General features: G+C 38.6%; 1 protein-coding gene across 2 annotated transcripts in view; it reads right to left on the minus strand.

The window, feature by feature from the left end:
• Positions 1-16,493, minus strand: part of LOC144495036 (zinc finger FYVE domain-containing protein 16-like) — a 76,253-nt gene that overhangs the window by 21,287 nt on the left and 38,473 nt on the right. For both annotated transcript variants that reach the window (XM_078214855.1, XM_078214854.1), the window contains 5 exons: positions 10,495-10,661; positions 10,026-10,275; positions 6,766-6,891; positions 3,622-3,777; positions 2,587-2,811 (listed from right to left, as the gene is read on the minus strand). In XM_078214855.1, coding sequence (XP_078070981.1) covers positions 2,587-2,811; positions 3,622-3,777; positions 6,766-6,891; positions 10,026-10,275; positions 10,495-10,661 — 924 coding nt within the window. The remainder of the gene's footprint in view (positions 1-2,586; positions 2,812-3,621; positions 3,778-6,765; positions 6,892-10,025; positions 10,276-10,494; positions 10,662-16,493) is intronic.

A 16,493-nucleotide genomic window follows, 5' to 3' on the forward strand; every position in this document is an offset into this window, starting at 1 on the left:
GAAGGTATGAGGTACTGCCTTCTAATGAAACAACGCCAAAGACGCATCTTCTCTTACACATACAATTTCGCAACAGTCACTATAAATGACAAAGCAGTTGTTGGCTTCTTTCCTACCACTCAATCATGGTGTGTGGGTTACGTATGATATACTGTGGATATTGTTGTTTCACAGAAACAGACTGAAAATTACAACTCCTACGATATATCTAACTCACTCATACACCATACATTAAAAAAATCATCCAATGTAGATAGAAATTGCACTTGCAGCACTCAAGTGATATTTCCTACTCAGACTGAAGCAGAGCTGAGCATTAGGTTTCAAGTGATCACTTTCATGGGTAGACAGTTTTAGTACAAATTTAATTTCTGCATGCGTTATTTTATGCAGATACACATTCAACTGAATCAGAAATACAAAATGGCACATGAAAATACTGAAAAAATTAAATCTCAGTGATATGGAACATTTTAAATCATTGTTTTTCTGTGGGATCGGTCATAACCGATTCAGCAAATCAGCTCTTTAATTGACCAATTAAGAAAGCATCACACAAAGAACATATTATTTCACAGGACTTATTTCACAGTGACATGGTGAGAAACATGGGAAAGTATCGATCTGGAAAAGACTGCAATAATTCTGGTTCAGCGGAAAAACTAATATGCCCCCAAATACACATACCTATCTCTACACCTCCTGGGGCAGCCCACTCCACACATACACCATCCCCTTCACATAGTTAAAGTTAAGTGTCTGTATCGGAGCAGACTGGATGGGCTGAACCCATCCACTTCTGTTCTTCCAGCATTCTCAAGTTTGTGGCAATTATGAATACATTAGTGGGTTCAATTGATTTATTCTCTTCAGAGTCTTCCCTTCTCAAAAAGAAATTATCTTCAACTTCCTGAGATCGCCGTTGGCTTCAACAGCTATTTTTGCACTACTGTCAAAGCCAAAATATCTTTGGACATCCAAATTGAGTACAGCAATCCTTGGTTGTGATTGTATACATTCTAATTCCTAAGATTTGTACTGCATGCCTTCAGCTGTACAGCTCAACATTTGGTTAGCTTTCATATCGCAGATATCAGCGAGCTATTCACCAATAACTCCAAAATCATTTTTTTCTGCATTCTTTATTCTTCTGCAGCTTACAACCACTTTTGCTATATTTGCAAAAAATTCCTTTTTCCAGTCTTATAATATCCCCAGATCCTGTTGTCTGTGGTTTACCTATTCCTTCAGTTCTTTTTGCAAAAGGAACCATATACATAAAGATGCAAGTTCTTGCTGTTTGAACGCCTGCTCCAAATATGACAGAATCTACAAATTTGGTCAACTTTGTTCCTGTCCCCTGGTCCCAATCAAATCTATACAATCCATAGAATCCTGGCACAGATATTTCTGGTAACTCGGAAGAAAATTCTTGTCATGTCAAAGTAGTTACATTCATAATCATGCTTTGCTTTCTCTGGTTTAGCCAATATCAATCCACCACAGAACATTTCATTCTATTTCAGCACCTTTCTCCCTTGTTGACTTATTTCTTGCATGTCATATTAAAAGCCTTGCTGAAATCTCACTACATTACAGACATGTAAACTTGTTAGACAAGACTTCATTCCCTGTCCATAATGACTCCCCCTTACTACTACAGCTTGGTATGGCTCCTGCTCTGCCCAAGACCGCAAGGAACTACAAAAGGTCGTGAATGTAGCCCAATCCATCAAGCAAACCAGCCTCCAATCCATCGACTCTGTCTACACTTCCCGCTGCCTCGGCAAAGCAGCCAGCATAATTAAGGACCCCACGCACCCCGGACACACTCTTCCACCTTCTTCCTTCGGGAAAAAGATACAAAAGTCTGAGGTCATGTACCAACTGACTCAAGAACAGCTTCTTCCCTGCTGCTGTCAGACTTGTGAACGGACTTACCTTGCATTAAGTTGATCTTTCTCTACACGCTAGCTATGACTGTTACACTACATTCTGCACTCTCTCCTTTCCTTCTCTATGACGCTATGCTTTGCCTGTATAGCGCGCAAGAAACAATACTTTTCACTGTATGTTAATACATGTGACAATAATAAATCAAATCAAATCCTTTTTCCAGGATGCTTCCGATACTTCACCTACTGTTGCTCTCACTGGACTATATATCCCTGGATTATCCAATGCTCCTTCTAAAATATTAATGTTCCATTATCTGCAATTTAATCTTTGGGCATTATTCCTATTTTAATGATTTTTCAAATGTTAAAGGAAAACCTGTGCCTGATTTTGCTAGCAATTTCTTTAACTAACCTTCTGTGAAATCCATCCACAACTACAATTTAATTATCTTCATTACATCAATTGGTCTCACTTTGCTATGTTTTCATTTCAACAATCTAAAATTCAATACCAGATCTGCTTCGCCTGAGTTATAAGTAGAGATGGATACACAAATTGAATATGTTGACAATCTATGGTCAAAAAGGGACAGTGCACTGCAGTCATTAACCATTGCATCAAATTCCAGGCATGTACATAAATATCAGAATTAGTTCACAAGTTATTTCCAAACCAGTAAAAACTCACCATTATATTCTGCACCCAACCTTAGCATGAGTCGAATAGGAAAGACCTTTGCCCAAGGTACTTCTAGTTTCTGAATGAGGATTCCAAATAAAAATGGACTACTTGGAAGCAGTATATCTGCTAGTGACTGGACAGTGGGTACAATGAACAAAAATCCGCCATGATCTTTACTTCCCAGAAAATTTTCAGTGAAGGAAATATTTCCTAAGTTTCCAATGGTTTTTCCTGTTTGACCAAAAGGGAATAATTAGCAAGCTTTGGTTTAAAGGGCTTAAAGTAAGCAATATTTATGACTTATACTTCTACTGTACCTGTAATGTAATAAAATATCCCACAGTATTTCACAGCAGTATTAAAAGAAGTATTATACTGAGTCATGAGAGATATTAAGTAGGTCAGATGACTAAAGGTTTGGTCAGAGGTAGATTTTAAGGAGGATCTTACAGGAGGAAACAGAGGTAGAGAGGCGGGCAAATGTAGAATCTACATTTCTACACCTACAATGTGCCCCCTAACTTTGAGTGTAAATCATTAATATAAGCCACTTTATTGTTGGAGATGAAGATGGAGCAGACGGTGGAAAATGGCTTAGAGTGGAGAACTCGTTGGGAATTATCATTGCATTCTGGGATGATGTTGGAGTAGTGAGCAGTTTTAGCATGGATGGCTAAACCTTTCAACTCTACACCCCATGGACTTTGAAAGCAGAGATGAGGGTTAAATCAAGAGAATAAATAGGATGAGGGAAAGGACAGAATTTGCGAAAACACGTTTCTTTAAAAGATTTTAATTTGGAACTGGGATTGCAGCAGTTCATTTCTTTAAAACGCAACTTTCATATTCCCTGAACTAAGTTATTTTCACATTAACTTCTCCACAACTTTGTTTGTTACAGAAGCTCCATAATAAATGTATTTTCCAAATTAAGTTGGCTGTAAATATCATTTACAAAATCCACCAATCAGGTAAATGATGATATATTATTGCAGGAATTTGTACATTGATTATTTATATAATGGGGCATTGTAGTCATACCTTTCGTTGCATCCTGGTAAAGTGTAATAAAAATGTTAAAGATGCCTTTGGGAATTGCATTTTCATCAGGCAAACACACCAAAAGAATGACAACTTCTGCCTGACCCACACCATGTAATCCATTGGAAACAAAGCACCAGCATTTATTTGCAGCATCTAGGAATCAGAGATAAGAAAGAAAAATGGAAATTTCTGTGAAAACTGAGTCCATGAATCAAGTTGGAATACCATTTCTGACAAACCAATATAAACACATTGTTAAGTGTTAGAAAAATAAATAACATTGAAACATTGTCAGCTAAAGATAGATGTCAGAAAGAAGCACTGGGAGAAAACTGAGACGAGGCAAGCTTGTCAGAATAGCAGGAAGCAACTAGAGGTCAGCACCAGTATTGTTGCTAGTCGCATCCTTAGACTGTGGGAGGAAACCAGAGCACCCAGAGGAAACCCATGCAGACATGGGGAGAACATGCAAACTCCACACAGACAGCCACCCAAAGCTGGAATTGAACATGGGTTCCTTGTGCTGCGATGCAGCAGTACTAACCACTGTGCTACCATGCCAGACCACGAAAGACTGAAGTGAAGTAATGCACCATGGTCACAGTGGAAGTGATGTTTGAACTTGATTAGGGCCCTTACAAAATGAAAACCTGATGGGGAAGTTCAGAATTTTAGGCAAACTAGACATAGATTGGAGTAGCCAAACATTCAAAGAGAAAGTAAGGTGGTTGAAGATGGAGTGATTATTTGAACAGATCAGAAAAAGTCAAGAACCATTTTATTGAGCAGCAGGTGATGACTGTGTTTTTGAAAATGCTGGACAATATTAGAGAGGACTTTTTTTTAAAACAGCATGGGAGCCGATAGGGAAGTTTGGTAGTCAGTAGTTTAATATGAATGGGATCAAGTGAGCAGGTGGCAGCTTCTGTGTATCAAGTGAATTCATAAACACCAGGAAGGAGATAGGAGACGAGGAGACATAGTTTCAAGGAGAACCTAAAAGGGAGGCAGCAGAAGCAGCTGAATAGATGATCATAATCTTAGCAAAGGAGCAGCCCATAGTCCCTGCACTAGTTGTTGGAGGCAAAAGTGGCAGGGACAGGAGAGAGGAGCTTTATGAGGCAGTTAGTAGTGCAGAAAAGTTCATTGTGGATCTCCAGGAGTAATGAATGGTTTGGCAGAGGAGAGGGAAGGGTTGATAGCACTTATGGTCCAGCCAATTAGTTAACGGATAGCCAGTTGTGCTGCATGTAACCTTACATTTGTATCCTCAGACCTGATGGCCAAACAAGGGATGGGAGCCAGCAAAGATTCTGCAGGGCCAAGAGCACAGATGGATGTGAATGTGTGAATGAGCAAATTGATGGCCATAGATATATTGTGGTAAATAGAGTGGCAATTTGACTGTGCAGTTATAAAGAAATGGTCAGAGATAATTTTGTCAGTAACCATCTGCTATCACAGCACGTGGCAAGATTGAGGGTGGCCACGATAATGGATGAGAAAGATTATATGGAGGTGTAAGTTTAGAGAGTGTTGAGGGACAGTCAATTTAGATGAGAGATTTGATCAGATGGAGGATTAACACCACTCAGACTGGTTGGGCCAAATGTCCCATTTCCTATTAGAAGTTCTAAATATTTCTATCGGAACTGAAACTGAAGTCAGAAGATGAGAAATTGCTCCCTGTCGAGTGAAGGAAGAAAGGTGGGAGGGTAGCTTGGGAGAAAGTTGAATTGGGGCTTGGCAAAGTCAGGGGTGGGGGGGGGCGAAGAGATAGTCCAAGGTGTCACTTGGTGATATTGGCTAACCACTACCAAAGTACTTTGGTCAGGGTAGGTAATTCTGCCTAGAATGTATAGCAGTAAGTGACTGGGTGCTGCTACCAGTGAGCAAAGTTTCAGTCAAAACTTTGGTTGTCAATACAATCACCCTCACTAAAGTTATGGATGATCTGCCCGTGAGTAAATAGACATTCTGCAGGGAAGTTCAGGAAACGGTGAGGATTGCTCAATATCAAAGCTCATTATAGTAGAGGTGGACGTGGTAAGGATGCCATGAAAGGGGCTGGGAAGTGTAACCCCAGCAAGTAAAATGGGCAACATTTGGGGTTCAAAAGGAGACAGTTGCAGGTGCCTTGATGGGCCCTTCAGAGAATGCCATGGGAAGCAGAGGGTAGATTCTGACTTTTTCAAAAGAGATTCCAGTCTGAGCTAGCAGCCAAGGAGTAGAAATGCCAGTGATATAAACAGATGTGAATTGACTAACTGGACAAGTATAATATTGTGCTATTAAACACACAGGAAGGAGTTCACTAAACTTTTGTACCAAAGCAAATTTCTACAGTACTGGACATATTATTGTACTCCTTGAAAGAGCTAATCACCGAATGAATGATGTAGTTTAATGGCAGGGATGCGAAATTCTTTATTGATGTCTGTGTAAACTAATTACCGAGATTAGTTGAGACCAAATGTATGATATTACAGAATCAGATAAAGGATTTTGATCAGCGGATTCACACTGTTGATTAATGACAGGAGGAATGTTCTGAGAGATACAATCAGGAGTGAAGTAAACTAATCTCATTAGCTCATTCATCTCACTAAATGAATTATAGACCGAAACATATTCATACTAGCTTCAAATTTAGCTTGCAATATTGATCAGGTATAACTTTGCTAAATATATTCCATTTGTTTGGAACTGTCTTAGCTCACTCATGTCATGGTAGATGTGCCAGTGGTAATATACACCTGAGATTGTGGGATTTTTAAAAAAATGAACTTTTGAAAACCCACCAAGAAGCATGCAAGATATATTTGGTCCAGCCTGTGTGTCCCAGATAGATATAAACAGACATACATTACCTATCAAATAATGTTTACAGAGTGTCTTTTGGTGATAAGTGTCACAAAATGGGGTATTAAGCTTAAACTTTAAAAAAGGATTGTAATACTCAAACGCAAGTAACATGATCATGGACTGAGGTAGAGAATAGAGCAACAAAGCACCTGAGAATAAGAAATGAAAAATTGCACGAGCAAGACCCGAGAGAGCAAGCAGAAGATAGAAGCTACAGCCTCAGATCCAAATGACTCTACCTAGCATACAACTTTATGAAATGGAGAGTGTACTTACAGTTCACAAGTTTCACATTTACTAGGAGATTGGCATTTAACACAAAGGTCAAGGGATTCGGCCCACCATCCTCCAGCAGCAACATGGCTTGGTCCTGAGTTGGATGCTCCTCCACCACTACTGGGCCTCCACATTAAGGAGAAAGTTAATTAAACAATATAAGTGAATGAAGATGACACTTGTCCATTTGATCACGTCCTTCTAGAATATTAACCCTAACATCTTCCCACTTACAGCTTTAACATCCACAAAAAAACACTTTGCTTTTATATCTTAAAGAATAAAATTAACATTGAAATAATAGTCAAGTATTTCAGTTTAGATTGTGCTTCAAGTTCCAGGTTTGGGGACTGACCTCAACCTTCAGACCCAGAATTGAGCGTTCTATCAACTGAGCCAAGCAGACATACAAGTGATAGCTTTACCACACAGAATCCACCAATTTAGCTCAATATTTACAATATGTTTAATTAACAAGTGAAATTACAATTAATATTAAGTAACAACTTGCAGTCTGACAGTTTGAAGAGCTTTAGGCAAATTGTACATATATATGAACAAAGGAATTAGGAGGAGTAGGCCTTCGGCCTCATTAGTCCTCTCCATCACTCAATAAAATCACGGCTGATTTGATTGCAGCCTCATCGGGACTTTTCAGCCCCCATAACCTTTGACTCCCTTGTTACTTAAGAATCTTTCTATCGCAGCCTTAAAAATATTCAATGATCCTGTCTCCACCACTCTTTGAGGAAGAGAGCTCCATAGGCTCACAACCTCAAGAGTAAAAACTTTTCACCCCTGTCTTAACGGCACGTTGGCACAGTGGTTAGCACTGCTGCCTCAGCGCCAGGGTCCCGGGTTCAATTCCCATCTTGGGTCACTGTCTGTGTGGAGATTGCACGTTCGCCCCGTGTCTGCATGGGTTTCCTCCAGGTGCTCCGGTTTCCTCCCACAGTCCAAAGATGTGCGAGTTAGGTGGATTGGCCATGCTAAATGGCCCCTTAGTATCAGGGGGACTAGCTAGGGTAAGTGCATGGGATTATGGGGATATGGCCTGGGTGGGATTGTGGTCGGTGCAGACTCGATAAGTCGAATGGCCTCCTTCTGCACTGCAGGGTTCCATAATTCTATGAACTGAGACCCCCATTATTTTTAAACTTTGTCCCCTAGTTCTGGTGTCTCCCACAAGGGGAAACATCCTTTCAGAATCCACTCTGTCAAGCCCCCTGAGGATCTTCTATGTTTCAATAAGATCGCTTCTCATTCTTCTAAACTTCAGCAGTTACAGGTTCAGCTTGTCTAACCTTTACACTAAAGATAACCCCCTCATCCCAGGAAACAGTCAAATGAACCTCTGAACTTGAGACCAAAACTGTACGCAGTGCTCTATATGTTCTCCCCAAAACCCTGTACAATTGTAGCAAAATTTCCTATTTTTATATTCCAATTCCCATGCAATAAATGATAACATTATATTTGCCTTCCTAAGCATTTATTGTATCTGCATACCAACTTGGTGATTCATGTACCAGGACACCCAGATTCCAGTGTACCTTAAGAGTTCTGCAATCTCTCTCTATTTGAATAATATGCTGCTTTTCTGTTCTTCCTGCCAAAGTAGATACTCCATCTACCAATACTTTGCCCACTCACAACCTATCTATATCTCTTTGCTAACCCCTGATGCCTTCTTCGCAATTTACTTTCCTATCTATCTTTGCGTCAACTTAATTTAGTAACGACTCATTTGGCCCCTTCACCCAAATCATTGATACAAACAGTAAATAGTTAAAACCCCAGCAGTGATTTCTGTGGTACTCCACTTGTTACATCTTGCCAATCCAAAGATGACCCATTTATGCCTACTGTGCTTCCTGTTAGCTAACTAATCTTCTATCCATGCTAAAATGCCCCCAATTACAGCATGAGTTATTTTGTGTAGTAACCTTTGATGTGGCATCCTCTCAAATGCATTCCGGAAATCTAAGTACAGCACATACACAGGTTCTATTTACCCACATTACTCATTATTTCCACAAAAGAACCTCAATAAGTTAGTCAAACATGATTTTCCTTTCACAAAACCATGTTGCCTGGTTGCTTTGAGATTTTCTAAGTGCCCAGCCATAACCTTCTTAATAATAGATTCCAGTTGTTAAGCTAAGGGGCCTGTGATTTCCTGTCTTCTGTCTCCCTCCTTTCTTGAATAGAGGAATTACTTTTTCCAATGTGATGGGGCCTTTCCAGAGCGTAAGGAATTTTGAAAAATCAATATCTCAGCTACCACTTTTTTTAAGACCCTAGGAAGAAGTCCATTGAAACCTGGGGACTTGTCAGCTTTTCGTTCTAATAATTTTCTTAGTTCTCTTTCCATGATGTTTTTAATTGTTTTGAGTTCCTCCCTTTCACCTCTTGACTCAATTATTTATGGGATAATAGTTGCATCCTCTACAGTGAAGAGGGATGCCAAATATCTGTTCAATTCATCTTCCATTTCCTTCTTTTCCATTCTTAATCCCCCTGACCCATTCTATGGAGGGCCAACGTTCACTTGAGTTACTCTTCTCCTTTTTGAATACCTGCAGGAACTCTTGTAATCTACTTTTATATTTCTCCCTCATTATTATTTTCGTCATTATTTGGGTTTTTTTTAAACATCCTGTTCAATCTTTTGATCTGCCACTAATTTTAATGGAAGTGGATGATTTTTCTTTCAATTTAATACCATCTTTAATTTCCTAAGTTAGCCACGGGTGGTTCATTCTTCTTTCTCACTGAATATCAAAACTAAGGACATTTCTAAAATTTTCAACAGTTGAAGCCTTGAAGCCCAGGTCACATCCAAATTGGTTGTTACTTATTGCTTTATTCAGATAATTCCACAAATCAGGTAGACTCATTTAAAGTTGAAATTTGCAACAAATTTAAGGCAAGAATCATTTTGATTCTAGAGCTTTTTTTATGGTAAAGTAAGACTTGATGAAAGACCAATCAATAAGTTTAACTGGCCATTTATTTCATCAGTTTGTCTGACCCTGCTGTACATATTGCTACAACTATCAACTACATATCAATGATTGATCCTTCAAAGCAATTCATTATAGGTAAAGCACATTAAGATCTTTAAGAACCATGATATAGCAAGTTTTAAAAAACTTTCTACTTATATTACAAACATAATACAATCTTCTTTATGCTTTTACTTTTTAAATGTGCACAAAAAGTTTTATTGAAAATATTGACATATCAATATCAAATACCTTCTTGTTCTCCTATTGCTACAATAATGGGAGGTAGACCATGCTCATCATCTGGAATGAGGCTGATGACTTTTGCGACAGACTTGCCAACATTAGCCAGAGCTCTATAGTCTGCTCGACAAGTAATGTCAGACTTGACATCTTGAAGACTTGTTAAAATTGTCTTTGTTAGAGCTGAATCAGTCCTCAAAGCATCAACTTGACTTGTAACATCAGAATGGATTTTATCTCCTGTGCTACAAGACGAAGGCTGCAAATTGGGGAAAAAGAGGACCTCTAAAGCTTAAAGTAATTGCAAATTTTTGTAAACATTTTAAAATTCTTCTAAGCGTTATATAAATGCTTGTTTGTTTATCTCAATAAAAGGTGTCAAGACATATAACTAGCCACTGTTTTAAGCTAAGAAGTTTCTAACACTAACAACTGGATTTGCTGTTTTAAAAGGAGTTAATTTAGCATTTACTCATACCATTTTTGGTTCTTGTGAGGGAGGAGTCATTTGGCATACTTCATCTGGTGCTCTTTTGCCTACTCCAACTATTGAACTTCCTATCATTGTTGTTGTGTCTGCCACTTCTCCATTTGGCAGGATACCATCTGCAAACCAGACCCTTTTGTGCTCTCTGGAACAGATGCCTATGGAGGAAAAAATACCTGATAAAATTTATGCATTTATCACTAAAAGCTACAAACATATTAAGACTACAGCATCAATTCTATTTTCTTTAGATCACAACTTAAAACTGATGCAAATTTTCATACAAGCAATGTGCTGATGTCAGCATTAAAGAACAGTGATTCCAAATATAGCATAAAGAGTGATAAAAATGCTTCATGCTCAACGTTAAACTGAGGTCGATGATTCACATAGACATTCTGGTACAAATTGGTCCAACTGTCAATGGATCAAAATATAAATACATATAATTAATTTATATATAGATGGATATTTCACTAGCATAAGCTTTCGTATGCAGCCAATTAAGATATTATAGCATGTGTTTCAGAATTGGTTAGATCACACTTGAAGTACTGTGCAGAATTTTGGACACCATTTTATAAAGAGCACAGAGAGAAAAATTACATTTTCATTCGCAGAATAACTTAAAAGATTTCCTAAATAGTCTTTTGGGTGAAGGCCAACATATCTAGTAATGTAGCCAACATGTAGTACTAAGATCTCAGAACAGATGGTTTGATTCCCAATCTATACTGCTAGGTGACTTCAGCTAGACAGTGTTATAATTCAAGTCAGAAACTCCAAAGTGTTTTATGAAGCCCACCTGGATCATAAGTTTTGCACTTTGAACTTGGTGAGGATAAACATGACATGTTTCACCTCAGCTTTGATTCAAATGACCCACTAGGGAGCTTTTATCAAATAAAGCTTATTTAAGAATATAGTTAACATGTATGGAAAGAAAATTAGCAATAACTTTTATCAATTACAAACAAAAACAAACCAAACATAAAATGTATAACCCTTAACAAATATATCTAAAATCAGTCAGGGTTCCTTTGCCTAATCCTTATTCGGTGACCTTCAGGCCAATATCACAGGAAGACACAAAGAGACTCCACTATGCTGCTGTAGATCATTGGCTTTTATTGCAAGGGTGCTGGAATACAAGTATGGGATCAAACATAAACTTCCCATACACAAAAAACCCTTTCCACAGGTTTAACACAGCAAAGACTAATGCTCACGTGATACTGGAACTGAGTCCATTAGTTAGGGAATTGAAATCCTGACCTCTCAGCTTTGAAACTTCTGGATACACTCAGAACAATTTGAAGTCAGAACAGCTTCTCAGAACACCAGGGAGAGGCGCTCTCTCGGCAAGTTAGCGATAGCAGATTGTCTACTCCAGGAAGGCAAGAGGCCTTGCTTTCAGCTAACCAGCAGAATTTCCAAAAACCAGGGAGAGAGAAACACTTCTTTTCAGCTTGATATGCCTTCTAAAGCTAAAAATTGCAGCCAGCCAAAACAGAAAATGAAACCTTAAAGTCACCAGAAGGAAAAATAAACTATCCAGAACACATGATCTACCAACCAGCCTTCCTCCTAACAATGCGGGGTCATAAAAGATCCCAAAGTAAAAATAAACAAACCCCACTTAAGCCACTGAAGGAGCAATAAAAGGATTTATCCAGCCAACTCGGCAACATGACATAAGCTGAGGCTGAGAGCTGCAGAGAACATGATTTAAAAAAAATACTTCTTAAAGGTACACTAACATCACAAAAGCAGTTGGGTTTCTAAGACCATTTTCAGTGCCTTTGGCTAAGGAGGTAGGGAAAAAGAAAATCAGTCAGGGTTCCTTTGCCTGATCCTTATTCGGTGACCTTTAGGCTATTATCACAGGAAGACACAAAGAGACTCCACTATGCTGCTGTAGATCATTGGCTTTTATTGCAAGGGTGCTGGAATACAATTGTGGAAGTGATACTTCAGTTGTACAAATCCTTTAGGCACATCCCATCTGGAGTATAGCATGCAGTTATGCATACTGAAGCTCAGAAAAATTACATTGGCCTTGGAAGGAGAACAAAGATCATCAGAATAATACTGTGACCTAAAGAGTTAAGTTAGGGGGCGAGTGGCATAAACATAGTCTGTATTCCCTTCAGTTAGTTATGGGGTGTAAAGGGATGGATAGAGAAAATACTTCACTTTTACTTTACTAAATTAGTGGTTTATCAATCAGTCAATTAGATAAACCAAATCTAACTAAAATAACTGATACAATTAAAAATTAACTGATCAGATAAATAAGGTTTGATACATATTGAACGGCAGGTGACATGCTGTAACGGCAGCTCATGGAAGTTTGAAGAGAAATGTGATCCTGGCCAGCCAAATCTACATTAATGGTCTGCTTCCCAAAAGAACATCATTGCTAAAGCAGAGCAATATTTGGGATAAGAAGAAGCAAAAAGGATCAGGGAGGGAAAAGTTCTCAGCTCAGAAAAACAAGTAGAATCAGATTGAAAAGATTTATCATCCCAATGAGATAAGAAATAGCAAGGGGCAGGAAATATGTGGGTGGGAATTTGTTAACCCCCCCCCCCCCCCCAAACAACAGTTGCAGTATAGGGTAGGGTATAAATCAGTAAATTAGAAATGCATATAACAAGAATAATAATCATCATGGGGTTCCTTAATCTTAATTTTGACTGGACAAACGGAATTGCAGTAACAAGTAACAAAGATAGTTTTCTAGATCAGTATGTCAAGCGACCAACTAGGAAACAGGCTATTTTTGAAGCTAGTATTGTGCAATGAGAGTGTTAATTATTAACCTTGTGGTACAGGAGGCAAGGTTTGGAAGGTCGTAAATATAACACTTCTATTTAAGGAAGCATTAGATAAGGCGTCACTAAAGAGGTTATTACACTAAATTAGAAGTCACGGGATTGGGGTCAATTTTAGAATGGATTGAGCATTGGTTAGTGGATAGAAAACAGTAGGAATAAACAGAAAATTTGTATTATCAAGCCATGCAATGCAAGGATCAGTACATGGGCCTGAGATTTTTACAATCTATGTTAATGACCTAGAGGAGTGGGACTAAATTCAACATATCCAAGGATACTGATGATATCAAGTCAGGTGGGAAAGTAAGCAATGAAGACGACGCAAAGAGGCTGCTCAGGGATATGGACAGGCTGAGCTACTGGGCAAGAACATAGAAGATGGAATATCATGTTGCAATTTGGTAGGAAAAATAAAAAACATTTTGAATGGCAAAAATCAGGAAATGTTTACATTCAGAGCAATCTGGGTGTCCTTGTACATTATTCACAGAAAGTTAACATGCAGATGAGGCAAGTAATTAGGTGAGGCAAGCAATTAGGAAGGCAACTGTTAGGTTAGCTTTTGGTATCTCGGGATTGGAGTATAAGAGGAAAAAGAGGTCTTACAACAAATTATACAAAACACTGCGACGCCACATTCCCGTACTTATATGCAGTTTTGATCCCCTTACCCAGGAAGGACATACTTATCCTGGAGGGAACACAAGATTTGCTAGACTGGATCCCAGGATAAGGCCTTACAGAGAAGGATCGAGTAGGCTAGGCCAAGGTCTCCTGCAGTTTAGAAGAATGAAGTATGCAAATTGAAACACAAATTTCTGAAGGGGCTCAACAGGGTGGATACTGAGATAATGTCTACGCTGGCTGAGAAATCTGGAATGTGGTGTCAGTCTCAGAATAAGGGGTTGGCCATTTTGGACTGAGATGAGGTGAAATTTCTTTACCCAGCAGATTCTGAATCTGTGGATTTTTTTTAAAAACCCAGGACGGAAAGGATGCTCAAGTCATTAGTACATTCAACACCGAGGTGAACAGATTTTTGGGGAATCAAAGAATAGGAGATAGTCCTGGAAGGTGAAGCGAGGTAGAAGATCAGCCAGGGTATTGCTAAATGGTGGATCAAGCTTGAAGGGCCAACTGACCTAATCCTGTTCTTGTTTATGTTATGTTCTTATACAGGGAAACTATTTCTTCTGGTGGTGAAACCTAGAACAAGAGAACATTATAGAATGCAAACTAGACTATTTAGGAGTGAATCCAGGAAGCAGTTATTCATGCAAACAATAGTGGAAATCTGGTAGATCAAGACTGAGATCAACAGACTTCTGTTGGGTACAGATAACTAGAGTTGAGGTACAACTCCGCTATGAACTAATTGAATGGTGGAATAGGGCGGCACAGTGGTTAGCACTGCTGCCTCACAGTGCCAGGGACCCGGGTTCAATTCCCAGATTGGGAATGTGTGGAGTTTACATGTTCTCCCCATGTCTGCGTGAGTTTCCTCCGGGTGCTCCGGTTTCCTCCCACAGTCTAAAAGACGTGCTGGTTAGGGTGCATTGACCTGAACAGACATTGGACTGTGGCGACTAGGGGAATTTCACAGTAACTTCATTGCAGTAAGCCTTACTTTGTAAGCCTTACTTGTGACTAATAAATAAAACTTTAATAGGCTCAATAAGTTGCATAATTTACTCTGATTCCTATGTCTAACTTTCACAATGTTGTGGAGATAGAAAATTTATTTAAGAAGGCATAGAGGATATTCCTGCAGCCATATTGCTGCATGAGTTAGCAAAAAAATCAGCAATTGAGTAAAAGTTGAAATGTTCTTTTTGAATCAAAACCCCACATATCTCCTAACACTTCACATGCAATTAATTTTAAATGTGGTGAATGCTGATGAGCAGAAAAATCAATGCTAATACTTCAGTCCAGAATGGAGGAAGGGCTGCCAACTTTCAGATGAACTGAAGCCTCAACTGCCCTTTTAGGTGAACATAAAAGGTTACATAGCACTATTTTGAAGAGGAGCAATGGAGTTATCCCTTGTTATCTGGCCAATATTTAGCCCTCAAATCAAAGCACAAAAACAGATTAATACTTATTATCACATTGTTGCTTGCTAGGTCCTGCAGGGCTCAATTGGTTGCTGTATTTCCTACATTAAAACAGTGGCAACATTTGAAAAGTTCTTTAGGGTCCTGAAGTTATGAAAGACTTCATATAGAAAGCTTTCACTATGGAGTACCAATCGCTGGCGCTACATAGATAAGTGTAGAACCCAATTTGTATATAGGAAGATTCCACAGCTAATGATTTTTTGTGATGGTTGTTGTACAGGAGGAAAGAATACCGGTTGGGATATCAGATGAACTGCTTGTGCCAGTGCTGCAGGATTTTGCAAGTCCACTTCAACAAATAGTTCAGAACATGGTCGGTTTCATCCAGATGATGGTACCTGGTAAAGAATTGCTGAGGAACGACAGCATTATGAACATAGGCTGTGTATTCATGAATGGTTTTTACATCAATTCAAGCTACACGTATCACTGAAAATCATTTTAAAAATAGCATCAACAAAGCCAAGGGGGTTAATAGAGGAAGTGTAAAGACAAAAATCACAACTTCACTTTTCAGAGCTGTGTTTAAGGAATGTCACAAACAGATGAAATTCAAGAATGTCAATCAGATTTTGCTGAAGATTGTCACTTGTCCTTAAGGAAATTATTTCATTCCTTGCTCAATGTTAGTCTGTTTTGAAATGATACTCTGCACTCAGAAGGATGAACAATTTAACTTTAAAAGCTAAAATGTTGAAGTTCAGAGGTTAATATTTTAGATTAAATTCAAATTCTAATGCTGGAAATCATTAATGAACCCTAGTATCAGGAGTGTGGTTTCTTGAAAGTACTGTTGTACACTTCCAAATAAAGCTTGTAACCAATGTTTTTGTTCTTATAAGGCCTTATAAACCAGGTGCTTTTATGATTTGCAAGAAATTAAGTTTCAATATTGAATGCACAAGGTCATTTCTAAATACTTTTAAGGGCTATCAATTTGAAGAGAATGTTGTAATTTAATATAACTTGAATATTCCCTGAATTTTTTGGGGGTAAAAGCCAACATACTAAGCACTGAGTTCATTTGAAT

This window comes from Mustelus asterias, chromosome 6 (genome assembly GCF_964213995.1).
Source record: "Mustelus asterias chromosome 6, sMusAst1.hap1.1, whole genome shotgun sequence".
Lineage (NCBI taxonomy): Eukaryota > Metazoa > Chordata > Chondrichthyes > Carcharhiniformes > Triakidae > Mustelus > Mustelus asterias.